General features: G+C 57.5%; 2 protein-coding genes across 3 annotated transcripts; one reads left to right on the forward strand and one right to left on the reverse strand.

Annotated features, from left to right (window-relative positions):
- Positions 1 to 452: 452 nt before the first annotated feature.
- Positions 453 to 6,267, forward strand: TSPAN1 (tetraspanin 1). Its single transcript, XM_026037362.1, has 8 exons — positions 453 to 504; positions 689 to 753; positions 2,811 to 3,017; positions 3,337 to 3,411; positions 4,187 to 4,285; positions 4,629 to 4,766; positions 5,047 to 5,130; positions 5,504 to 6,267. Exons 2-8 carry the CDS (start codon positions 697 to 699, stop codon positions 5,555 to 5,557), a joined length of 714 nt encoding a protein of 237 aa, XP_025893147.1. The 5' UTR covers positions 453 to 504; positions 689 to 696; the 3' UTR covers positions 5,558 to 6,267.
- Positions 6,268 to 11,153: 4,886 nt separating this feature from the next.
- On the reverse strand, positions 11,154 to 24,870 carry POMGNT1 (protein O-linked mannose N-acetylglucosaminyltransferase 1 (beta 1,2-)). Of its 2 annotated transcripts, none has more exons than XM_026033732.1 (21): positions 22,093 to 22,100; positions 21,931 to 22,039; positions 21,437 to 21,552; positions 21,025 to 21,090; positions 20,411 to 20,524; positions 19,620 to 19,737; positions 19,200 to 19,298; positions 18,588 to 18,715; positions 18,161 to 18,231; positions 17,774 to 17,849; positions 16,663 to 16,746; positions 16,451 to 16,492; positions 16,184 to 16,242; positions 15,748 to 15,820; positions 15,402 to 15,530; positions 14,959 to 15,084; positions 14,731 to 14,795; positions 14,121 to 14,165; positions 13,820 to 13,955; positions 13,492 to 13,601; positions 11,154 to 13,213 (listed from the first exon to the last, which is right to left on the reverse strand). In XM_026033732.1, the coding sequence occupies exons 3-21, from the start codon at positions 21,542 to 21,544 to the stop codon at positions 13,111 to 13,113; spliced, it is 1,752 nt and encodes a 583-aa protein (XP_025889517.1). In that variant the 5' UTR covers positions 21,545 to 21,552; positions 21,931 to 22,039; positions 22,093 to 22,100; the 3' UTR covers positions 11,154 to 13,110. The 2 variants fall into 2 exon arrangements, with proteins under 2 accessions (XP_025889517.1, XP_025889509.1); XM_026033724.1 differs by lacking the exon at positions 22,093 to 22,100 and adding an exon at positions 24,728 to 24,870 and having other exon boundaries at positions 12,407 to 13,213.
- Between the last annotated feature and the right edge of the window lie 182 nt (positions 24,871 to 25,052).

Genomic DNA, 25,052 nt, shown 5'->3' on the forward strand with positions numbered 1-25,052 from the left:
GCACAGGGACTGCTTACAGGGCACAGAGGGGGACGGGGTGGCACCCCACCAGGGCCAGACCAGCCCCAGGGCTCCCGCAGTGCTTCTCCACGAGCAGGAGCGAGGTTCGGAGCAGGAAGCGGCACTCGCAGGAGCTTCGGGGCACCCACCAGCCACCCAGCAGCCCTGCAGCCTGCCCGTATTGCCGGCGACGGGACCATCACCCCCACGTGCCCGGGGGCAGCGGGACGGGACACGAGTCGCGCCAAGCGGCTGCAGCGGCTCTGCCCTCCGCTCTGCCCTCCGGAGCGGCGCCTCTTGGCACCAGAGGGCAGCAGGCGGCCGGCACCCGCGTGCCCAGCGCCGAGGGGCGGCCGGTGTGGGCCCAGCGCGTGGGCCGGGCACCGCGCGCTCCCTTGGAGGAGGCGGTGCCGCGCGCGGCGCTCACCTGCTTAAAGGCGGCCAGGTCGGGCAGGTGCCGCACTGGGGTCTGGGCTGTGTCTCTGCGAGCTGCTCCCTGCTCAGGTAGGCTGTGGTTTGGGGCACCAGGACCAAGGGTTTGGGGACGCAGGGTGCACCCTGAGGGGCCTCTCTGCCGTGGGAGGGGGCTCTGCTCCCCTTCCCCGGAGTGCTGGCTTTGCTGCAGCACCCCTGGGTGCTGCAGGGCTGTGCTGGGCTCCTGCTCACCACGTCTCTGTTCTCTCCCCAGGTGCAAAGATGGGGCTCTTCACGTTTATCAAGGTCATGATGATCCTCTTCAACCTGGCCATCTTTGTAAGTGCTCTTCTGGGCTCCGCTTAGCCTGGGGGTGCCCCTGCCCTGTCTGGGGGTGATGTGAACCTCGTGCCCCCCTGAACCCCCCTCCCAAACTGGGGAGCGAGGCTGGAGCAGGCGGCTCCCAGGGGAGGCTGTGCTGTGCGTGGGGTGGGTGACGCTCCCTGCCCTGGGCTCCGCTTGCCCCTGGAGCGATGTGGGGCTCCGAGCAGGTAGGTGCTGGTGGGGCTTCAGCTCCAGGGGGGAGCTATGGGGCACCAGCCCTGGTGGCTGCCTGGTTTGGCTGGAAGCCTTTTCCTGTGGTGGGGCTGGCAGGACCTTGCCGGGTGTCCCCTTGGGTGCGGTGGCCAAAGTCCAGAGCGCGGGGAAGCAGGAAGCTGTGGCGGAGCTGGGGACAGCGGCTGTTGCATCACCCCGGGTGTCCCTGCCCAGGAGGGGCTGGGGGGGCACTGGAGAGGGCCACCCCCAGGTCCCTGCTGGGGGTCCCGTCTCCCCAGGGGAGCAGCCTGGGTGTGTGGTGGGACCCCGGGTGCTGGGGCTCCAGGGGCTTGTACAACAGGCGATGGTGGCAGGGGTCTTTTGCAGCCGCTTTGACTTTGCTGGAGCAATAAAGCTACCTGGAAGGGGGGTGGAACTGGCACCTTTTTGGAAAGGGAGGAGGGGAAAGTGAAGCCCCCCCAAGCTTGAAATACTCCCCCCTTGAAGCTGCAGGGGCAAGTGTCCTGGCTGCGGCAGGGGAGGCGAGATCCTGACCGAGGGCAGGGCCGGGCAGGGTGGCCCGGGGTGGAAATGGCCTTGAGCTGATCTTGCGAGCTGCGTGGGAGTGACTGGGCCCAGCATTGCTCAACCGGCCGAGCGGAGCTGGCGGCAGCACCTGCCCTGGGCAGCCAGGTGGTTCCTGCTGCCCCAGCCGGGCGCTTGGGCCCCGGGCAGGGTGCCGGGTGGCCGAGTCTGGCACTGCACCAGGAAAACCTGGGGAGCGGGGGAGCTCCTGCAGCAGCTCCTTGCTCATCAACCCAGCCTGCGACTGAGGGCTGGGCTGGCAGAGAGCGGGGCTGCCCCTTCCCTAGAGCTCCCTATTCCTTTTCTGCCCAAGCACCATATAAACAGCAATCCAAAAAGATTGGGGATGTGGGAATGGAGACAGCGCTGAGCAGGGACTCCATACTCCATATGCCTCCCTGGAAGGCAGACAGCAAGATCGCTGCTGCTCCTCGTGGCTCTGGCCTGGCTGGAGGTGCTTGCTGTGCCCTGAGTGAAACTTGGAGGGGCAGAGGAAGGAGAGGAGAGAAGGAAAGGGGTGGAGAAGTGCTCCTTGCCTGAGCCTGCAGCATGGTGGCTGCTCGCAAACAGCCCTCATACCAATCCAGAAGACTTCAGGTTTTATGTGTCTGGGAAAGCAAGCCCATGGGCTGGTTGGGGAATGGGGCCCAGCCTTGTACCCCCTTGCTGGGCAGGGCTGCTGGGAGCCCTGAGCCTCTGTGGTGCCTTGGGCCGAGCCTGGTTCCTGGATCTGCCCGGGTGCCCCAGGGGCTCAGGGGCACCGTGGCCTGCCTGGCTTTGGGGTGGCAGCATGTGGCTGGTGGGCAGAAGGTGCCGCAGGGTGTAAGGAGCGCTGAAGCCTCCTGAGATCTGGTAGGGTTCTGTCCTGTTCCTCCTCGCTCCTCAAGGACTAAGTCTGCTCTTTTCCACTCCAATTCTGGAGCAATTGGAGTTGCATCTTACCTGCTCCATGTTAAGACACTTTGTGCTTCAGCAGGGGCACGGGGGCATGGCCCTGCCCTGGGAATGCTGCTGGCCCTGCCACTCACAGGAACTGCTCACAGGATGTTTTGGGGGGTCTGTCTCCACCCCAGCCGGCCACTGTCCTCATTGCCCGCCCTGCGTTACGCTGAACAGTTAATACTGCCTTCAAACTGCAGCTGGGTGTCCCAGGAGAGGCTGAGATCTGCCAAAAAGCTTGAAGAATGAAATTATGCCCCTATTGATAACTCCTGCTCCCATTCTCTAGATGTCCCTCCTAGGCTCTCCGTGAACTAATGTCTCTTCTCTACCAGCTCGGTGGCGCGACCCTGCTGGGAGTTGGAATCTGGGTCGTAGTGGATGGAGAATCGTTCTTCAAGATATTTGGGGCGATTTCCACGAGCGTCCTGCAGGTTGTGAACGTCAGCTACTTCCTCATCGTCATCGGGGCCATCCTGCTGATCATTGGATTCCTGGGGTGCTGTGGAGCCCAGAAGGAGAGCAAGTGCCTCCTGATGACGGTAAGGACATGACTAGGCTCGGCAATGCTTTAGATCCTTATCAAGCCTCACCTGAGCTGGGTTTCTGGTGTGGAAGGCTGGAGGGTTACACTTCTCCATGGAGATGTCTTTTCTGGGCCTTCCTTGGTGGCAGAAGCCCTTACAGAGCAAAGGCTCCCTAAAAGGACTCTTTGATGTTCAGAGGCAGATGCAGGGCTCAAGGAGACCCCTAAGTCACATTGCTTTTGTCAAAAGCAAAACAACTTCGAAGCCTGGATGAGGCTCCTGGGAAACTAGCAAGTGCAGCAGTTCCTGATCTCTCTCCCCTTGTGTCTCCTAGTTCTTCACAGTGGTGCTGATCATCTTCATTGCTGAAATTGCTGCTGCTGTGGTAGCTCTTGTCTACACTGGTCTCGTGAGTGCCATGTTTGAATCTTGGGCTGGGCTAATTGGGGACCTTTGGGATGCCTTGGTAACAACCTGAGGGCTACATGGTCATCTTCAGCCCTGTCCAAACAGTATTGAGCTTTCTAGACTGCCCATGAAAGCCAAGTGCATGTGCTGTGTCTTGTTAGCTTCACTTGTTGACTCATTTTATATTTTGTGGGTTGGATCACGCACAGAAAACAGGACTTTCAATAACCCTGAAGTGAAGATTATGATTTGAATTTTGCTTTAAAAAAAGCAAACAAAAAAAACCCACATTAAGCCTTAGTTGGTGTTGGACTAGCCCTTCTCCTTCTCTGAGGGTAAGAAGCCCCTGTAAGAGGAACACTGAAAAGTACCCAGTGCTTCATGCTGAGCAATCCCAGCTCCTTATTAGATGCTAGGGAACCCATCCAGGGAGAGGTGACTGCTTCAATGCCAACACACTTCACCTCATCAGGCACCAGAGAAGCCACTCACAAGGCAGACATCATTAGGCGACCTGGCTTCCTTGCTTGTGCTGCTTAGTGAATGACTCACTTGTCATAAATAGCTTCGCTGTTGTGCTGCACTGGTGTGTGGGGAAGGTGTCAATGTCCCTGAGAAGGTGTCAATGTCCTTAGGCTGCAGTGGCAAGGCTAGGAGCCCCTGCCTCCATATCTGATCTATTCTCTCAACTGGGACCTGAGATGGGCACTCAGGGCTCTTCGCAATACAGTGCTCACCAGAACAGTCTCTCATGGAGGCTTTTCTACCTCTTTTAGGCAGAAACGCTGCTGACAGCTACAGTGACTCCCCTGTTGAAGGAAAAGTTTGGGAAGGAGCCAAGTCTTACGCAGATCTGGAATGTCACCATGAATGAGGTATGCTGAGCTGTGCGTCCTCCTCCTGGCAATGGCTTGGTGGCATGTAGCCCTGTGGGCTTGGTGGGATGGGAGGATCTTGACTTCTAGCATGCCCCACCAACCTTTGGGCTGTGACTACCTCCCAGGAATCTTGGATCTACCTCTTCAGGATCTAGCAGTGCTGGATCTGCAGGCCACGTGCTGAGGTCTGTGGGGAAGGGGAGATCTCTTCCCCTGAGAAGATCCTTGAGCATTCCCATAGAGCTGGGTTGAAGCCGGGTGCCCCTGCCCCAGCTTTGGTGGGGAGGTGGCTTCTTGGGAGACCTGGAGGATGTTTTCACCATCTCTCTCTTCCTGTTAGCTCCATTGCTGCGGCTTGAATAACTACACAGACCTCTCCGAATCTCCTTGGGTTGTGCAACGCAAATCTTACCCTGCGCCCTGTTGCTCTGGAAAGCAACCATGCAGTGAGAGCCTTGCTCATCTAAGTGATGTCCCGGTATGAAAGCATGAGCAGCGGTTGTTCAGGGTTGTCCTGGTAGGGGAGGAGGGATCGCCCCGGAGTGAGCAGGGAGGTGTGAACTTGGCCATCTTGCCTCTTTAGGGCTTGTTTTCCCCCTGTGTTGTGCTTTGATCTGAGATGTGGCTGAGGTGAGGTGCCACGTGAAGCCCCAGAGCATCTCCCTGCACACGAGGGGTGGTAGGAATCCAGAGTGTGGGGGCTATACCCCAGCAATGTGAGCCCATGCTCATCCTCACTCTTCCCTTGCTTCCTGCAGGGCTGTTTTGATCAGCTCCTGACCGAGATCAGGAAGAACTCGGGCGTGGTGGGTGGTGTGGCAGCCGGCATCGCCGCCTTGGAGGTGAGTGCCCTGGTGTCAGCACTTCTACACCTTGCACCTGGGGATGGGCAACAGTGCTGACCTGGGTGGCTAATGCTTGAGAAGATGCTCAATGGCCCTGTGGACCACTGTCACCCCCAAGGAAACTACCAAGCCTTCCTCTGCAGGCACACTGGGCTCTTCCTCCTTGGGGGTGCTCAGAGTGGTGCTGTAGGCTGTGACCTGGACTCATTTCTGCCATATCAGTGGCCTCATTCCTCTGCACAGGGAGCTCTTAAGTAAAAGGGAGATGTGAAGATGAGGGGCAGCCAAAGCACAAACGGGGGGGCTAGCTGACCCCCCAGGGCAGGGGAAAGGCTGGCAGGGGAGCTGACTTGCCTCTTGCCCCCCGCAGATCGCATCGATGGTGGTTGCCATGTACCTGTACTGCCGTCTAGATGAGAAGTGACCCCCGCGCCTGCCTCGAGGGAGACCTGCCCCGCGGGCAGCAGCTGCAGCGCGGTGCTCCCGGGGGTCCCCGTCGCTCCCTGGGCCTGATGCTGTCCTGCGCACTGTGATTTATACCTGTGGTTTGATCTGCTGAGCTGGGATCTGTAGAGTTCATATGTATATTTTTGTACTGATACGGCACAATGCACCTGTACAGAGATTATTTTTTTTTTAAAGTGTGGGGGGAGAAGTAGCTTTTCCATCTTCGATGGTGCTGAGGCTCGGTGCTCCCAGCCCTGGTGGTGTGGGACCTGTCCCCTGCTGCGTGCCCAGGCTCCCCGAGCAGTGCCAGCCTATGATTGTGAGCCCCTCGCCAGGGAAGCTGGAGGCTGGAGCCAGCCCCGCTGCCGGAGCCAGCCCCGCTGCAGGTGACAATGTCACCTTCTCCTGGGGCTGGAATCGCCCTCACCCGATGCGGTGGTGGGAAGGGCTCGGAGCTGCTCTCTGCTGCCTGCCCTGGTGTGATGTGCAACCCTACAGGTCCCTGCTCCCCCGGGCCGTGATCGGGCCCTGTGCTGTGTTGTGATTTCTGTGGCAGAACCCCCTGGCCTGGGGGCACAGCTCTAGGCTGTGATGAAGGGGAGGAGATGGGGAAAAATTGTTCATTTTTGAATATAAATTATTTTCTGGAGCTGATCTCTTGTCTTCAATAAAGACCTATGACTACCACCATGGCTGGAGGTGGAGGGACTACTTCGGGGGCTGTATAGGGGTCAACACAGAGCGGGGGAACACGCCAGGAAAGTGCCCAGGGCGGTGGTGTTGACTCAAGAGCGGGTGTTAGGCACAGCCAGGCTGGCAAAGGTGCCTTCCCCAGCACGGCCTTATCGCAACAGCAGGAGCTGGCTCTGTCCCGACTTTTATGGGAGCTGATAATTGCAGCAGGGCACGCGCGTCCCAGCGCTCCCGTGCTCGCTTGGATGCACCCGTCCGGGAAAGTCCTCGCTCCTGCCAGCCTCTTCCTTGTCCTTTGCTGGAGCCCAGAGCTGGAGGTGCCTTCCTTGGACAACAAAAAGGCCCTTGGAAGGATGTGGTCAGCAGTGCTGGGACTGATCTCCCTCCACCCTGGGCTTTTAGCACACAGGCCGCCACACGCGGCTTAGCAGGAGGCCTCCCTGCCTCACGTGCTTGGCCGTGGCCGCCGCAGGGCCGTGTCCCCACCCTGTGACTTAGCTGGGGACACGGTGACGGTGGCGGTGCCTCTCCTCCCGGCCCGTGTGGGGAAGCAGCCCAGCAAAGGCCTCAGCAGGGGGCTCAGCCTGGGCTTCGCGCCCGACGCCCCGGCCGGCCCGGGCGGGTTTCGGTGGCCACGCAGGGCAGCGCGGTTGCCCTGGTGCTGTTTGCCCAGACTGGCTCCGTTCGTCCTCCCATCTCGCGGGAGGGAAACCCGCAGGACCAGTTTCGCCTCCTCCCACATCAGGTGGCTGCTGGGTGCCGGGTGAAGGACAATTCCTGCCTGTGGCCTTGACGCGGCAGCCACCCCCACGCCTCTTCCCAGCCTAATGTCCCAATGTCCTGGGCCTGTTGGGGCTCCTGAGCACTGGGAAAGCTCCTTCCCGAGGCAGATGTGCTCAGGAGGGGCTCTGGGCTGTTTGGTGGTGCTCTTCGCCAGTGCCACCTGCACGTGGCTCTTGCACCAGGGCAATCGTGAGGGCAGAGCACTTAGCACAGAGCCTGTCGCACCCACGGTGCTGCCCCTGGTGCCCTGCGAAGCTGGAGCAGGGCCAGAGCGGTGCCACATTTGCTGAGCACCTTTCCCTGCCCTCCTGCCACAATCAGAGCCTCCCCGCGCCACCACAAGGCACCGGGCCTTTGGAAACCGTCCAGCTGCTCCAGCTGCCCTTGAAGCTACCAATAATGTCCCCCGGCAATAACCCCCCGCCGTGGCACTGCCCTTCTGTGGGGGGACTCGCCCCCAAAGCAGCCCGAGACGCCCCCAGGGACACGGAACCACAAACTTCCTTACAGCAGCGGGAGCGCCGCCGGGCCGGAGGTTTGCTCAGTGTGTGGCGGTGCCCACGTGCGCTCCGCTCTGTGTGCCCACTGCCCACACCCGTGACACGGAGCATGCGCGAGCGGAAGGGAAGTGTCCCCTGGCAGGATAAGGCCTTGGGATCGGCGGCAGCGCCTCCGCTCCCCGCTCCTGCAGGTGTCGCTTGCGGCCGGCCATGGTCCCTGGAGCGCCCAGCCTGCTGGCACTGTATTTACCCCCTCACGGTGGTGCGGGACCTTGACCATCCAGGAAACCTTGCCTCTGAGGCAAAACATGGACTTTCACCTTGCTGGGAACCGGGCATATTCCCGCCTGGGGCTGGGCAGCGGAGGCAATAAGGAAGAGGCACCGTGTGGAGGAAGAGCACCCAGCTCTTCGTGGGCACAGAGCAGGGCAGGAGTGGGGGACTGGAGCCCAGGGAAGCACAAGCACCCAGAGAGCTGGGTGTCCTGCTTGGATAGGGGATAGGGACAGCCCTGTCCATCCCCTGCACCCTGTCCCCACAGCCCAGCGGGGCTACAGGAGCTTGGCTCCTTGCTGACCTGCTGCGACAGCAGCAGGCACCAAGCACGGACATCACCGTGCCGGTCCGGAGAGGCCGGGCAGCAACCTGGAATGGGCCCATTTCCCTGGAAAGGGGCCTCCGCCTCCTGTGCTCGGTTGGGTTTCTCAGGAAAGCGCAGGGCCGCAGGGAGGAGGCGGCTTGGCAGGCTCTGCAGGCCGATAAGGGACGTGCTGGAGGCCCGTGACAAAAGCCCAGCTCTCGCCAGCGCCCAGGGAGGACTGGGATGGGGACTTGCCCGGTGGACACGGGGGCTGTACCAGGATTTTGGAGGGACGGGACTCTGCCTTAGGAAACAAGGTCCCCCCCCTTCTCTCTTTGCAATTGGTTTTCCTGGGGGACGGTGTGATGACGTTCCCGGGATGAGTGGGCTGAGGAGCTGCAGGGCTTGTGGTTTTCCCAGGTAGAGCAAGTGCGCGAGCAGCGGACATGGGAGGCTGTGGGGAGGTGAGGGAAGGGGTGGCAGGGGAAAAACCTGCCGCGTTAATCATTAACACCGCGCCAGGTAGGACACAGTGTAATCACCGCGAAGGCAACGATCTGGGTTGAAGATTAATTTGCGCCAGGCTTTTGTTGCGCAGGGCGCGGGAGATTGTGGCGTGGGGACGGCGCAGCGGGGGGGCATGGGCAGGGCTGCGGGCTGGATGCTCTCCCATTGGGAAGGCACCTCCCAGGCCTGGGGCCGAGGGAAAACCCAGCGCGTAGCCCCTTGCTCTGGGTGGGTTAGGTGGCTCCGTGCTGCAATGCTATGGAGAGGAGGGTGCTGGAAAACAACCCCCCTCGCCAGTGCTAAGGGCTGCCATGGAGAGGGGTGGTGCAGGGCAGGGGAGGAAGTGGGTTTTCCAGGCCTCATCCCTGGAAATGCAGGTATGCTGCAGAGCTGGCTGCCGTGTGGGAATGCTCCTGCAGGGCTCCCCCGCGGCTCCCGGCGGATGCTCTGTTGTTGGATGCTTCTCTGCCCCGTCGCTGCTTGCAGGGTCTCCCTGCTCCCCCTGGCACAGAGATCACCACCAAGCAACCATAATGAATAAAAAAAAAAAAAAAAAAAAAAAAAAGGGGGGGGGAAAAAAAAAGGAAACAACAAAATATATGCAAAATCTCTCCCTCCCTCCCCCCGCCCGCTGCAGAAAGGTCATGTTTCATGCCAAGGCTATTTTGCTTTTGTTTAATTATCAGTCTTCTCCAGGGACGCGGAGCAGCCTGGGCAGGTTCTGCTCCGTAACGTTACACAAAGCGAGCGAGGCCGCCACGCGGGGGGGTCTGTCCGCAACGTGGGGACCTGCTGCTGCTGTCACACGTGCAAACAGCGCCGCGGGGCTCCTGCACCCGCTGCTCCTGCTTTGCAGACACGGGCAGCGCCCGCTGCTCGGGCGGGCAGAGCAGGGCACGAGCTGCCTGGTCTCGGCCCCGTGCCCTCGAGCTGCCGCTTCCCTTCCTTGTGGCACAGGGCAAGTCGAGCTGTGCCCGGCCCCGGGCAGGGCTGCCCAGCATGAGGAAGAGCCGGCGCGGGAGCAGCGCCTCCTGAGAGAGCCAATCCGCCCGGTTACGTCATGCGCGGCGGTCACCTCCATCTGGCCTTCGCACCCATCTCCCCGCAGTGCTGGTTAGGGTGGGAGGCAGGGGAAGACCCACACTTCCAGGACCACTTCAGGGATGAAGTCCCCCAGAAACAGAGCCTGGGGGGATCAGATTACCCTGGACACTCCTGTCCAGGAGCAGAGCGAGGGTGACGGGGGGCCGCCGGCTCCCTGCTCCACGTCGCGGGGCTGCTTGCTCGGGGCCCGGCCTGCGGGTAGCAGCAGGCAGCCCCACGGTGCAGAGCGAGAGCGGGCGGCTGGAGTTTCCAGCACAGGAAAGATGAGCAGCGCTGAAACCACCCCAGGAGGAAGCAGCAGCCGGGGAGGAAGCAGCACCGGCGAGCAGTGCGCGACCTCTGCTGGCACCGGCACCGGCACCGGCACCGACGCGGCGGCCGCGGGCCGGGCTGCGGGACACGGGCAGAGCTGCCGCCCTCCCCGGTGCCGGACCCTGGGCTGCAGCGCGGCCACCTGCAAGGGCAGCAGGGAGAGAGCAGCTGAACGCGGCCACGGGCGCCCCAGGACCAAACTGTCCTGAACACCGCTCCCCTCCCTGCACAGCGCAAGCGAAGGGAATGTCAAAGAACTGCACCCTTCACCGCCAGGACACCCCATGGGGATTTATTTGCAAGATGGTTTGGCTGAGAAAAGCTTTGTCCTCAACGCTGTGCACACCCCAGAGTGCAGGAAAGCCCCCTTTTAATAAATAAAGCCACTGTCCCTGCCTAGGTAGGGCCAGCTTTGCTGCTGAGCCAAAGTCTCCCTGGAACCTTTCTGGGCCCTCTGTTGCCATTTGGCCATCACAGAGACCTGGGTTGCTGGAGCCCTTGTCAACAGCCACCCCTGCACCCAAAGTGATGCTGTTCGCCTTCCTCAGCCCATGCTGAGGCAGAGGGACCAAGGCACCACCCCAGGCTGGCAGGGGCGGTTCTGGAGCACAGAGCTGCAGACGAGAAACATGCGAGGCTCAACACCTTTGCAGTATTTATTCTTGAAAAAATAATTCAATTGAGAAAGTGGCAAGCGCTGAGGTTGCCCTTGCTCCCAGCCATGCCATGGCCTGGCAGCTCCCCATCCTCCCGGCTTCCTGACCACCAAACTGGAGCCTCGCGGGAAGAATGGGGATGGACGGAGAACAGCACCGAGCAGGCCCGTCCTGGTGCCAGAGAGGGAAGGAACGAGGATGTCCAAGCCCACACGTTGAATCTTGCTGTCACTGAAAGCAAAGGGCCCTGCAGGACAGGGAGCAGCGCTAGAGGACAGGGCAAGGCGGGGACTTGAGTCTGGCCATGTGCCTGGCTGCAGGACTGTCCCCCCCAGCCCCCAGGAGCTTGTGGTGGGCCTGACCCCCTCCCAGGGGGACGAGAAAGGAGGGAGTCGACTGAAATTCGACCTTGAGAACTAAGACACCAAGAAAAACCACTGTGACCATGGGGGCTTTTCCAAAGCAGGACTTGAGGCGCAAGCAGCCAGCACCGCTGTTGAGGAGCGGGGAAGGGAAGCCGAGTCCCTGGCTCAGGGCCTTTAAAGGACCTTTCTAAAATGCCCAAGGACCAGCTGAGACTGAAGACGAACCCAGACACCCACAGTACCAGAGCCCCAGAGAAGAGCCGAGAGCAGAGGGGCTGCAGCAAGGCAGCGATGATCTGAGCCCTGGGGCTGCTACCAAAAAGTCTTGAGGGCATCGGGATGAACAGGATGCAGTGGGGACCTGTGACATCCCTGTGGCTGTGCAGGCTCTGCCCACCCAGCTGCCCTGGCCCCACAGCCGAGGGCAGCTCTGCTCACCTGGGCTTAGTGGGACCACAGGAGCAGATCAGGAGCTGGGTTCACATTTTCTGCTGCTGAGCAAAGGAGGGAAGAAGAGAGGGAATGAAGGATGGAGATGGGGGCTCAAAAGAGAGGTGCGGCAGGACTGTGCCCTCGGGGGCTCCCAGCTCTCCCTGCTACATTCCTGCTATCCCCTTCCCACCAGTAATAAATAAATAAATTAGTGTAGTGTGGATCCCATGGAGAGCTGGGGTGGGTGGCCCAGGTGGCCTGGTGCTCCGCTCAAGAGCACCTGGCCCAAGGGCGCTGCAGCTGGAGGGTTACCCCTCATGTACCCTGCCTGTGGCCACAGAGACAGGACTGGGCAGCAAAGCCCTTGCTGGGCACAAAGCTGAGCACAGGCGACCTGGGCAAAGAACTTGACTATTGTTGCATGGATACGACAGGGAGGGCAGTGAGAGCAGGGAGCAGGAGTGCCCGGGATTGAGGCAACTAGTACCAGGGGGGTGGGATGGGGCCCTGGGGAGGCAGGGCAGCCACCCCTCCCTCTGCACAGGGACTGCTCCGAGCCAGGCTGCCCATGGAGCTCGGCCGCGGCGGCCCTGGCAGACGTACCGTGCTAAGGGGAGAGAGGGGAGAATGAGACCCCATCCTGTGTGAGGGCCTGGGGGTAGCTGGCCCCGCGGGAGGGACAGGGGCAGTACCACAGCAAGGCCCGTGCCCGGCTGCAGCATCACTCGTGCCTAGCACTGCCTGCCGGAGGGCTCGGGCAGCTCCTGCCTCTGCGCTGGGGGTGGCAGAGCGGGGTGCCCTTCGCTGCTCCTCTGGCTCCACAAGGCACTTTCAGCCCTCGCCCCGGCCCAAGGCTGCTGCCCCGCAGGAGCTGGCAAGGACGGTGTGAGCAGCAGCGCAGAGCCTGGGCCTGCTCCATCCAGTCATCTGTCCCCCACAACTGAGGGGAAAGGGCAGCCCCTCAGCGGCCCTCGCCATGGGGAGCGGGGGTCCCCTCCGCCGGCGCGGCAAGGTCAGCTCTTCGGCAGCATTCCCTCTTGCCTAGAAGCTGGGCTGCTCTGGGGCCCATGGTCCAGGCAGTGAGCTGGGATGCAGGGAGACATCCAGTCCAGGGCAGTCTTCAAGGTGCATCCATGGTGCAGGAGGGAGAAGAGATGCTGGGAGATTCCCCTCTTCACCACTGCGCTGGGCACGAGGCCAGACAGGCAAGAGTTAATAAATAAAAGCCAGCTGGTCGGCTGCAGCACTTCCTACAAAAGCCAGCTGCTCTTCCCAGGACCTGGGGTGGGGAAGGAAGGAGCCACAGGCATTGCTGAATGCCCCTCCAGCCCAAGACCGGGCATCCTCTTCCTCCAGCCTTGCCCAGGGAGCCCAGGTGGGGAGAGAAGGGAGCAGCGTTAGTAAAGAGTCTGTTCAAAAGGTTCCCATGCCGTAGGGGTAGCAGATCTACAGGGAAGGATCCCATTCCAGGAAGAGGGGGACCCAAGATCTCACTTTGCAGCCTGAAGCTGGAGTTGGTGTCCGGTCACCAGGCTCCGAGGGCAGCCGCCCACTGGTCTCTGCCTCTCCAGTGCCCCCTTCCTCCCCAGCTGCTGCTCTCATGTCTGCTCCGCTGCAGGGACCGCTGGCGCTGCCACCGCCCCCTCCTCCTTGGCAGGGGGCTCCATGTAGATCGGGGTCACCGATGGGGGCTTCTTGGACCTGTGGGTGAGGAGGAAAAGCCAGCTGGGAGAGGGCAGGGATGGTGGGTCCACTCCAGTGTCCTACTGCCAACAGTGCTGGCCTCCCACCCCCACCTATGGGCCCCTTCCTCCCTGCAGGAATCCTCCATGCCCAGGCAGGTATCCCAGGCTGCTCCCACCACACAGATTGAGGGGGATGCTCTGCATGAGGAATGCTGGGTGATGCAGTGCCCTTGGGCAGGGATGGGGCCACAAGCATGAGGGGACAATCCAGGTCGCTGTGCTCCTGCTACTTACGAGTAGGGAGAGGCAGGGACGCCCACCACGAGGAAGTGGTTCTTCTTGCGGAAAAGCCTCCACAGCCCCTTGTGATTTCCACGGACATCCAGGTCCCAGATGTGGAGGCACTAGGATAGAAAGGGAGAAAGAGGCATCAATGTCCATAGCCTCGGATGCCTCAGAGCCTGCTGTAAAAATTAAGAGCTTAACCATCATGTGAGGGCAGTAGAAATTCTTTTGCTGAGCTGCATCAAGGCCATGGCCAGGACCAAAAGCAGAAGCCAGGCAATTCCCAGCGATGCCAAGGCCAGCGCAGGGGTGCAGACAGGCTGAGCCAGGGCCCCACCTTGGCAAGCTGAGTCCACGTGGTAAAATCAGCTTCCTGCTCCATCTTGATGAACATGACGTAGACCTTGCCCTCAGTGTCAGGCACAAAGGAGTCTTCACAGGGGTTCTTGCTGTGGTCCAAAACCTCAGCCTCACTGTAGGAACAGAAAAGGGAGTGAGAGGGGACCCCATATCCACCACAGGGCACTTCAGATTGGCAAGCAGTGGCTGGGGCCACTTCTACCCTTTCTTCTGTCCCAGTTAGTTATCCCAGCACACCCTGAGCTCTCCCAGCTGTCCTGCAAGCCATACACACTTACCCAAGCAGCCGATGAATTTCAATTTCGTAAGCATCCTTCTTCAAGCTGTCAAGGAAGACAGAGCACAGTGATCACGTAGTCTCAAGTAACACAGCGCAGTGTAACCCTGAAAGGCAGGTCGGAAGAGCAGACTGCCATGTGCAACACTTCTTGGGAGGACACAGCAACAAAAGGGCCAAAAAGGTCACCCTTGTCTGCAGGCTCAGCTCCAAGCTCTCGCCACCAAACCACACATGTCTTTAGAGAAAGAAAGAAAACTCCCCAGGCTGGCTGCGTACATCCTGAGAGCTCACAGCTTCACAGCCAGCCTGAGGGATCAGACCCTGTGTTTCTGCAAAGGAGCCTTAGGGAACCAACATCTGTCCCAAATTGTTGCTGGGGACCCACAAGCAAGAACAAGGAGTGTTTTGTGGGCAGGCTGCTTTTGGGCTTCCTGGAGCATGGGTTACATGAACCTCATCTCACAGAAACCACTGCAAGGAGGACTCAGTGCGGTAGGGATCAAACTGAAGGTTGTCATGGCAGAAGGAAGGGAGATATCCCTGGCACAAAAGGACAGAGTCAGGTCATACAACAGTCTCATCCCAATCAACTTGTAATCAGCACTTACCTCTCCACATTTTTAAGCTGGACATTTGGGACTGTGTTGAACTTGTGCTTTTTGAAATAGGCTTCCTAGCAGGAAAAGAAAGGAAAGAATGGAAAGGAGATTTGGTCTGGAATCAGCAGTGCTGTTAAGTCACCTCGAGCATCCCCACTGTCCATGGAGTGAGCTGGGGTCACAGCTCAGCATCCAGAGAGGATGTGGCAGAACTGGGAGTGCGGGGAGGTCACTCACGTGAAAGTAGCCGTTCATGTTGAGCCCCACGATGCCAAAGTGGTAGGAGCGCGAGATGTCCGGGATGATGCACTCCCGGCCCTTCCGCTGCTCAGGCATCCGCATCCACATGTCCCAGTCCCAGAGCTGCAGAGGGGAAACTGTCATTCACACTCAGGTTTGAGGATGTCACTTGGTAGAGGAGCTGTGAGGGAGCAGTGACCTTCCCTTCTGCCTGTTCTGGCTGGGGTTCTCACAGCCCCAGCCTGCCCGGGCTGCTCTAGAGCTGATTGGGTGGCCCTCAAGTTAGTCTGTCCCAAATCCACCCTGCTGGGGCATCCAATCCAAGGGAAGCTCAGAAAGCTTATGGAGAAGCCAGGTCTCCTCCATAGCAGAGCCCATGAGGACTTGGACTTATTTCTGCTGATATGCATTAGAAGACAGAGCCCATCCAGGACACTCACCTTCTCTGGGGTTGGCCACTTCGGCTCCAGCTCCTCCTTGTACAGGCTTTTGCGGAGTACCCAGCCCAGGCCTGGCATGGTTTCCACACGGTACAGGAGCGAGGGGTCCTCAGCTGTGTGCTCGTAGCCCTGCAACAGTACAGGGAGCATTCAGAGACCTGACATTCCCCAAGGAAAACAGGAAGCTTCTTGCTCCATGGAGACTCCCAGGCTAGGGAGCAGGAAAGAGTGATTGGGAAGCCCACTGCAAGGACAGGACAGCTTTGCAAGAAGCACCCCCATCCCACCCAACTCAGGAACAGCACAAGCTGGAGCTGTCCTTGCTCTGCTGTTCTGCCTGACCCACCTGGTCATTCCAGGCTGAGATGCAGTACAGGCTCTCATCCTCCTCCAGCAGGTAGATGGACTGGCTCAGAAAGCTATGGAAAGAGTGGCACAGCCCCTGGTCAAGAAACCTTCACAGAGGAACCAACGCAAGCCACTATTGGGTAGTTTAATCTAACTCTTGGGCAGAGCTGGCTCTCACTGTGCACGACTAGGCAAGAAGCACCCCACAAACTACGCTGCATCTCTGCAGACCGAGGGGACAATAAAACCATCTCCTGCCTCAGACAAACCAGGAGATCCACACACTACCTGATCCTGAAGATACCCATCGCTGAGGCCTAGGAAAGACTAGGACTGCCCCTCTGCAGGCAGGGATCAGACCTCTCCCGGATGGGCACCTTACTCCTAGGAAATGCTCCAACCCATAACAAGAGCTCAGGGCGCCACAGCTTTACCTGAAGAAATCAACAGAGATGTCAAGGTCTTCCTCCAGAACCACAGCAAATTTGGCCTCCTGTAGAGTGCAGGGATGTCAAAAATGGATGTAGAGAACCAGGAGAGCAGAGACATCACGCAGCGTTTAATGGACCTGCGGGTCCTGCCTGCACTGCTCCCTGTCCAGTGCCAGCTCCCATGAGATGGGTGTCACTGCTGGGGAGCTCTGTGCCACCTTGCTCCCGTGAACAAGTGGATGGACAGGGTCAGACAGCGGTCTCACTCACCGGGAACAGGTTGAAGGTTGCAGTCAGACTGGCTTTGTAGTGCTACAAGAACAGACACATCATTTCCTGCATTAGTATCGATTCCTGAACCACAGGGAGGAGCAGCCTGGCAAGGATGTGGGGCTAAGCTTGCCTCCCTTGAATACAATCAGTCCTGTCCCATCTCATTGTGATGCTGGGGGCAATAACTCCACCAGGAAGGAGTTTCTCACCTGGGAAACTCTGGCATTTTTAATGCTGATGGGAGTGTGCTGGATTCCAGCAAGACCGAACAGCTCCACAACATCCATAGGCTCCTGCAACAACCAGAATGGACACAGCTCAGGAAATGAGTGGGTCTTGGTACCTTCTCTACCCCCCTGTCTGCCACACTGTCAACGTCAGCAAAATGGCAGCCAGGAGCACCCAAACCCTCTTGCCCCTCTAGGCCCAAAGCGTTGCTAACCCTTGCAGTACACCTAAGAACTTGCAGACCAGAACTTGTATCCCAGTGAGAAGCTCTGAGGGGCCTGAATCCCCAGTCCCTCATGGGCAGGGCAGAAAATAATAGGTATTTCCAGGAGCACCTACCTAATAACTGTTTAACACTGAAACCATAATCAGCTTCACTTTCTCCTCCTGTTGCCAAGAAGGGGACCTCTCTGAACAAGTACATCATCACTGGGGTCAGAAACAGTCCAAACTGGGCTGACTGACATACCTCTGCTCCAAGCAGGACCGCCCTGGCCTTTCATACCCTCTTTATAAACACTGTCTCTCCCATTGCCCAGCCACAGATGGGAGAAGGAGTTCCCGTTGCTCCTCTTCCTCCTTTCCTTGGTATCCAGCATGAGCATCCCAGCCACCCCCTCATAGCCAAGGGCTGAGCTCCAGTTGCCATGGCAATGGATGCTGCTATCTTTATGTGTCCTGATGCGCTGCAGCAACAGGCTGCACAAAGACACCAGCCCCCAAACCAGCCATGGCCAGAAAGGTCTGAATTCATCACACACAATGCTCCACGGCCTGGTGCAGACACATGGGCTAGAACCCCCTGAGAGCCCTGGGTATCCCATATGCCTATCCCAGAGCACATCCCACTGCTGGGGAGCCTGTGCTTGCAAGTGGGATCCTCCAATGGCCAGCTGAGCTGAAAGGAAGCTCCTTGACCCCTCACCTCCCCCACTGGACCACAGCTTTCACAGGTCTTCTGAGAACAGACCTGTCCAGGGCTGCGTGGGCCCCAGGCTCAGAGCCTGTCACCCACCAAGGCCTGGGCAATACCACATCCTCCTGCCCGAGAGACTAAGGCTCAGCTGTAGGCATCCCCAGCAGGGCTCTCACCTCATAGTAGCCGTCAATGAACACCGTGATCATCTCAGGATTGACTCCCTGAGCCGACAGCAAGGAGCGCAGCATCCTGGGGAAGAGACACATGGCACTGAGCACAGCTCCAGTAGGCTTGGATCCCTCAGGAAAGACAGTCCCACCCCAGAGAAAGACTACAGGGACAAGCCACAGCCCAAATTCCTTGTGGTGGGAAAAGCTGCAAGCAGTTAGAGTCTAGTGACCCCTTTCCCATGGCCAAGGCCTCTGCAGCAAGCTCGTCAGCACTGCTCCTGTGTCCCCAGGACAGGGCTGGATCCTGCCAGCAGGACACAGGAGAAGGTCTTGGCCTTGCCAGGTCTCTTGACAGGAGCTAGAGAAGTGATGTCCCCTAGAAGCACTCACCTGTACAGGTAGTTGGGCCGGTTCCCTGCAATTACAGCTACAGGCACATCAAAGACTTTATTGTTTTTGAGCTGGGGAAGAAAAAAAAAATGTGTGAATAGGACTGGAGGAGGACACCTGACAAAGCAGGATCTAAGGGGCAGCACAGATGTCACAGATGCTCTGTCTGCAAAGGTACAGGCTCAGTTGCTTCCATCAAGGTTACTACAGTCATGGTAAACTGGTAGCTGTAGGGAAAGGGAATCCAGCTTCCCCAGTAGCCCAGGTATATTTGCCTTACCTTTGCCAGGGCCGAAGGGGTTGCCCAAAGGCAGTTACCACCCTCAGCACCTGCCTATGGACAGGGCCCTGCATCTGAGCTGCAAACATGGGTCCAGGGCAGCCCTCCCCCCTGGAGCCCTTCCTGCTGCACCACCCCTGCACTCACGGGCTCGGGGTTGAACTCGATGGGAGTGGGGTCTTTGCAGCTGCACACGCTGCCGTAACCTTCGACTTTGCTGCAAAACGTCTTGCGGCGGCGGTTCAGCTCTGTGTTGGGCCAGTGGCACTCGGCATCTAGAGGTACCAAGGAGAAAACCAGACTGCTCAGCCCCATAGCCTTGCCCTGTGTGCTCCCGACTCCACAGTGGTCTCTTCCCTGGCTCGGCCATCACCAAGCAAGTCTTGTTGCTGTGAATAAGCATCACTTCAGGATGCAGGCAGAGAATCTGCTTGGAAACCATCCCGAGGGCATGACCTCTGTGAGCGGCAATAGGCCTGGTTCAGAGAGGACTGCAGCAGACCCACACTGGAGAGATGAAGAACGGCCAGAGCGTGCTCCCATTCCCCCATCCTCACCTTGCACCATCCCTTCAATTGCCATGGAAGCAGGAAGAAGAGAAGCTCGTCCCATTAAAAATCACCAACCTGCTCCAAATAGCTTTAAATATATTTTGGGTTGTTGTTAACAAACCCAAGGCTTAGATTTAAATACACCCAGAGCACTGGGCAGACAACTCCCACTGATCCTTTACACCATGACATAGACTCTATTTCCTACCTTCCAAGGATGTCAGGTGGACTTCTGTCTTCAGTAGTACAGCGTCACCCCATGTGGAGAGGGCAGGCGACTTTGAGTGCTTCTCACCGTACACCTCCCCTGGAGCAGGAGCACAGGGTCAGGACTATCCAAAGGCAACCCACTTCCCTTGTATCAAGGGAAGTGTGATTGCATTCCTTTGTATTCCCTTGTATCAAGTCCAGAGGTTGTAGTTCAGGGTAGCGGCTTGGGACTCTTCCTTTTTGGTCATTAGGGAGCTGCTGAGGGGACCTCCCATTCCTCATTCCCAGGAATGAGGTTGGCTCCTGACTGGCTCGCTCATACACAGTATGTTGCGGATGAAGCAGGTTTACCTTAACCTGCCATTCCCCCACAAAAGGAAGCATGAACTCCTTCCAGATCCATGCCAGACTCACTCACCTCCCTTCTTCCCCACAAATGTCCACATGTCTCTCCAGCTTAGGAATGGTGCAACTTGGCTCCCCAGGCTTTTTAGAAGATTCTTAGCTGTGTCCTTGAGGTGGAAGGAGCCTTCATCCTGGAATGAAACACAACCATAAGGCCTTTTCCTTCCTCTGGGCCTGAGGTCTAGCTCCTAATGTGGACAAGAAAGTTCCTCAGTGATTCCAAGGAAATGGAGTCCACTCCTATCCTCAGGCCAGCTAAACCTCTATGCCACTAAATCTGCTGGTGGCTTCACAATAATCCACAAGGAATTCAGAGGAATCATACTGGTTTCCTTGTGATCAAATTGTTCTAGAGCAGAGCTGTGCATCCAGAAAGGCTTCACAGGCTTCACACTCTTGAGGTATAATCTAGACTGCACCTTGTACAGCAGCCTGGAGCCAGCACAGCCCCACATAACAGCCTGGAACTGGAACAGTCTAGGACTGGCACAAAACATTTCCTGCAAGGGTCCCACCACAAACTTTTAATTTCTTATTTCCCTTTTCCATGCAGCCTTATGGTTTTGGCTGCAAGCTCTGACTCGTATGCTCTTTTTGCTCTCTTGCCTAGCTCCTGGACTCACAGCAGTATTTGCAGTAAAAAAAGGAGCAGAGGAATGAGGAAATCCATGAAGTCAGAGATATAGCCAAGCTCAGGATGAGACATTTAGGCCTAGGAATGCATGGTGACATTCAGGAAATGACAGGAATTTTAAGGTGACCTGACTCAAGATGAAATTTTCTTTTGACACATCGATCACTTACCTTAATGGTGAAAATCAGGATGCGGCCCCGGGCAACCATGTTGAGGAAGAGTACCATGGCTTCATCCTCATGGGGAGAATAGGTGTCAAAGACCCTTTTGGCCATCACATGACCCTGTTGGTATTTAAATACAAGATGCATCTTAAGTTCTATATAGCCACGATACGTAGGGGTATAAGAGTTTGCCCTGGAAGTTCATCCTTTTCTTTAGATAACATGATGAGACACTTTTTTGTTATGCTAGGGAGCAAGTACCCAGGCAAATTCAGCCCCTGCAGCTTCACAATGAGCATGGAGTGCTTTTTGGGACAGCATTACCCAACCTCACCACCCTTCTTCTGCCTGCTTGCTCAACACACTTCTGTTTGGGTTCACATTTCTTCTACCTGGGGACAGAGCCCAAAGGCAAACTGAGAAACCAGTAAAAGCTTCCCTCGGAGCTAGGCAAACCCAGAGAAACACCATGAGAACATTTTGGGTCACCACATCCTGCTCTGGCAGCTAGAGGCAAACAAGCACTACGGGACTTTTGGCCATTCTTTGCTTCATGTATACAGGTCAACAGGAAGGACAAACATGACACCTTGAGAAAGTCACATGCAGAGCAACTTTACCGTGGCTTGATTTAAGACGATGACATGGATCCCTCTTCCTTGCTCTCGAGCATCATCTTCCAAGACCTGCGAGTAAAGAAGCGATGAAAATTGTAAACCAAAACCCTTATTCTCTACCCAACCCTGCCTGTTCAGCACCACAGGGTCCCCAAACAAGAGACAAGTATCTCTTTTGACATTTTGGTTTAGTGCATAGCATCGATGGTGCCAGAGTAGGAAATGATGTGGGACAACAGCTCTGTGCCCTGCAGGCAGGAGAAGGATCCTCTTTTATACCTGTTGCCCATCATCAAAATGCTCAAACGCTCTCCTAGAAGGACTTTGTAGAAGAATTCTTCACATCATAGAAGGCTTCACTCATCCAGCCCCGTCTCTCCTCTGCTCAAAGACACCACCAGCATCAGCCACTCACCGTTGTCCCATCCACAGCCACGTAGACCTTTGATCGGCTGGAATAGACCTCAACATCCAAGACCTTCCTGGTGTTGGCAGGCTGCTTAGGGACCTCCATGTCCAGCATGTCATCATCTGCAGGGAAGGAATGCCCAGTCTCACCCACACCCAGAACTGCTGGCATTTTCTCTGCTCAGCCCTAGGTCCAACCATACCTCCGGGGAGGTCACACCCACCAGGCACCCCAGCTGAACAGGCCATGAGTCAGAATCTATAGGGACAGCTCAAGGAAAAAAGGTTAAATTGCAAAAGGTCTGACCCCAGGCACCCCCATAAAGCCTTCAGTAACCAGAAAAAAGCATCACACTCTGTCCTACTACTCAGCTGAAGACTTGAGCAGACAGATCAGGAATGGTAAAGTTAGATTTATTTTTGTTAAACCCACATGCAGAGATATCTTTCCTGCTCCTCTTTCCCATTTCCTTGCTTTCAAAGCAAGGTCATACCACTCACCATAGTCCTGCGTGGAGTCCTCTTCCTCCTCATAAGCAGCTCTCCTGGTGTCCAAGATCAGCTTGATGTTCACAATCACAGTCACAAGCAGGAACAGGACAGCACCTGTCTGCAGGACACTATGTTAACAATTTAGAAGCAACCACCCCAAGATGAGGCTACCTGGCAGAGCCTGCAGGGCACCCCAAGCAGATCTTGCAAGGGATTTGGCATCGTCATTTTCTGTACCATCTTCTGGGAAATGTACAGAGAGAAATAGGGATGACCAAGCTTTAAGATGAAATGCCAGAAAAGATGATCTGCCACAAAGCACTGAGCTCTTGACACAAAAGCACAAGCCCACTTTCCAGCATGTCCCTGCTTCCAGATCTGTGAGCAGATTTCTGCTGAAATATCCCATCAAGGCTGATGATCAAGGGTTTGATTATCAAGGGTTTGGCAATTCAGAGTTCCAGCAGTAACCTCAGCTCTGTGCCTCCCGCAATGTCACTACATCTGTCCCATTCCTGCAACCACAGGACATTCCCAACACTGCTATGCACATGGCAGACAGATATATACAGAGACACTGTATGGACTGAAGCAAAGCACAGACTAGAAGCTGAGCTTAGGCCCAGCTTCAGGAAACTGCACTGTGCTATGGGCTGCAGAGCCCAGCTCACTGCCTTCCTGCCGGCAACAAACCACAAGGCAACCCACACAGAGCAATGGACAGGCCTGTGGTTTATACAGCAGACCACAAGCACCTCCAAACTGACTATCATCACCTCCCAGGGCAACGTCGCTCCTAAATAGGGCAGAAATGAAACTACAACGGGTAACAGCAGCACGTGGAGCTGCAGAGCTCTGTGCACCCTGCAGCACAGCCCTGCACCAGCTAACCCACAGATGTCCTGGACATGGGCACAGGAAGGTTCTGTGACAACATTTAAGACAGAAAGTGCCAGGCACCTGCCAAGCACAGAGCCAGCACAGCTGCAGAGCTCCCCCAGCAGCCCCCAAGCCAAAGGGCACCTCTCAGCTCATAGCAGAGCCACCATCTGGCCCAAATCTGATTGCTACACGATGCTGCTGCTAGATTCGGCCTGGGCGCCAAATGCTGTGGTCCCTCATCCATTTGTTCCAGAGGGATTCCCATGACCTTCCCTGCAAACTCAGGGACCTGGTAACCTGCTCCGCAGCATCCCGGGAGAGGTGTCTCTGTGGAGGTGTCACAGGAACCAAGGAGCAGCAGGAAGAGCTTGGGATGGGCTCAAGGGGAGGCTGCTAGGGACAGAGCTTGGGTAGTTCTCAGACTCACCTCTCTTATCACGTGTGCAAAAACTAACCCAAAACAAGTTGCCCTACAAGCACCCAGGTCCCACTTGTTTCCTCAGCATCTGAGCCTTTTTCACCTCGAGGACTCCTGTAATGGCACTTTCTCTCAGGTAGATTCTCCAAGGTCTAGTACAGGGTTGAGAACACATATAAACTTGACCTTGGTAGGGGACACTAAATGAATCCCCCCACGGGGCAATTTACTGCCTGAAAGGGGCACGTTCCTGCTACCTCTCCTGAGCAGTCGAACATGTTCAAGTATCACCCGATGTAGACAAACAGGGAAAAATAGCAACAAGCTAACAGATGGACAGAGAGGCAGCCTGATAATGTGTGTCACTATGGCACTTTGGCTTGTCAATTTGTCATCAATTCAGGAATACGAACAACTCTGAGAATCTGGGCATCAAAAGTTTTTAATCAACCGAGAAACTCAGACTTGTGGCTAAAAGCAGGTTGTGGAGAAGCAGCCCCAGCTCCAGCCAGGTTACCCTGCAGAGCTGTCACAGGGCATGGGACAGCCCTGAGCAGGACTAACGGAGCGAGCTCAGCCAGAGCTGCCCACAGAGGCTAAGCTATTCTGGACTTGGCTTTCACAGCTGCAGGTCTAATTTAAATATTTTTTAGCCCAGCTTCCACTTGTGTTTCAAGCCTCAGCGGCTCACAAACACGCCCCTGCCTCTTTCCCAGTCTCCAAAGAGGGGCTTTTGTTCAGACACGCATGAGGACAAGATTTACAGGAGATCACTTGACTCCACTGGTCAATCCCCCAAGGTCTTAAGTGGGATTTAAAGGGCCAGGAGCGAGAGGAGCAGAGCAAGCTGTGCCTGTCCTGACAGAGACGCTCCGTTCGCCAGCTCACAGAGCTCCTGGGAACACAGGACAGAGGAGTCTCCTTCCAGGCAAACACAAAACCCTCCCCTCTGCCCTCCCACAGCAAATCCAGCCCAGTTTCACCAAGCCCAGCTCATCTCAGTGACACCCCCTTTCCCGCAGCTCAGCGCCCAGGGACCAAACCCTCTTGCTTTATTTCCCCAGACACTCGCCAGACCCCAGCACAGCCCGGGATTAGCCGTTTTTTCAGCATAAACCCACGGCCGCAGACGGCAGCTGCCTCGGGGCTCAGGATCCCAGTGCCCCCCCAGCCCTCCCCAGCTGCTGGGCCGCACACCAAGCTCGCTTTGCAAAGCCCACGTGCCAGGGCTGCCTCCCTCCTACACAGCACCACTGTTTGGCATCTTTCCTAGCTCAGAATCCCCAGGAGAGCCTGGGGATCCTGCTCTGGACACCCGGCAGGCCCATGTGAAGCAAGGGGGAGCTGCTGGACGCAGCAACCCCCTCAGGACCGGGGCACAAAGCCAACGGGGCCTTTGTGAGGACAGGCTAAGCGTCCCCAGCAGGCTGCATCACCCGCGGCTGCTCCCTACGCTGGGAACCCCTGGACGACTGGGGGCACGGGACGGTGCCAGCGCGGGCTCACCTGGCAGAGCTTGCGCAGGGCGCGCTGGTTCATCAGCTTGTACTTGCAGGCGAGGTGCCAGCTGCGCTTCGCGTGCGGCTTCGCGCCGGGGCTGCCCTTCCACTCCTCCATGGCGGGGCCGGGCGTCAGGACGGGCTCCGCGTGTCCATGGGGGCTCCCTGCTCGGCGGGAGGGCGCGGGCTGAGCCGCGATTCCCGCTCCTTCCCCACGGGCCTCGCGCGGCCCCCCCCAGGGCCCGGTGACCCCCCCCCCCATCCCCGGCCCAGCTGCGGCGGCGGCGGCTGGGCCTGTCCCACCGGGAACGCGGGCGCTCCCCGCGGGAGCG

Source organism: Nothoprocta perdicaria, unplaced genomic scaffold (assembly GCF_003342845.1).
Source record: "Nothoprocta perdicaria isolate Ctin4 unplaced genomic scaffold, notPer1 scaffold_0, whole genome shotgun sequence".
Classification (NCBI taxonomy): Eukaryota; Metazoa; Chordata; class Aves; order Tinamiformes; family Tinamidae; genus Nothoprocta; species Nothoprocta perdicaria.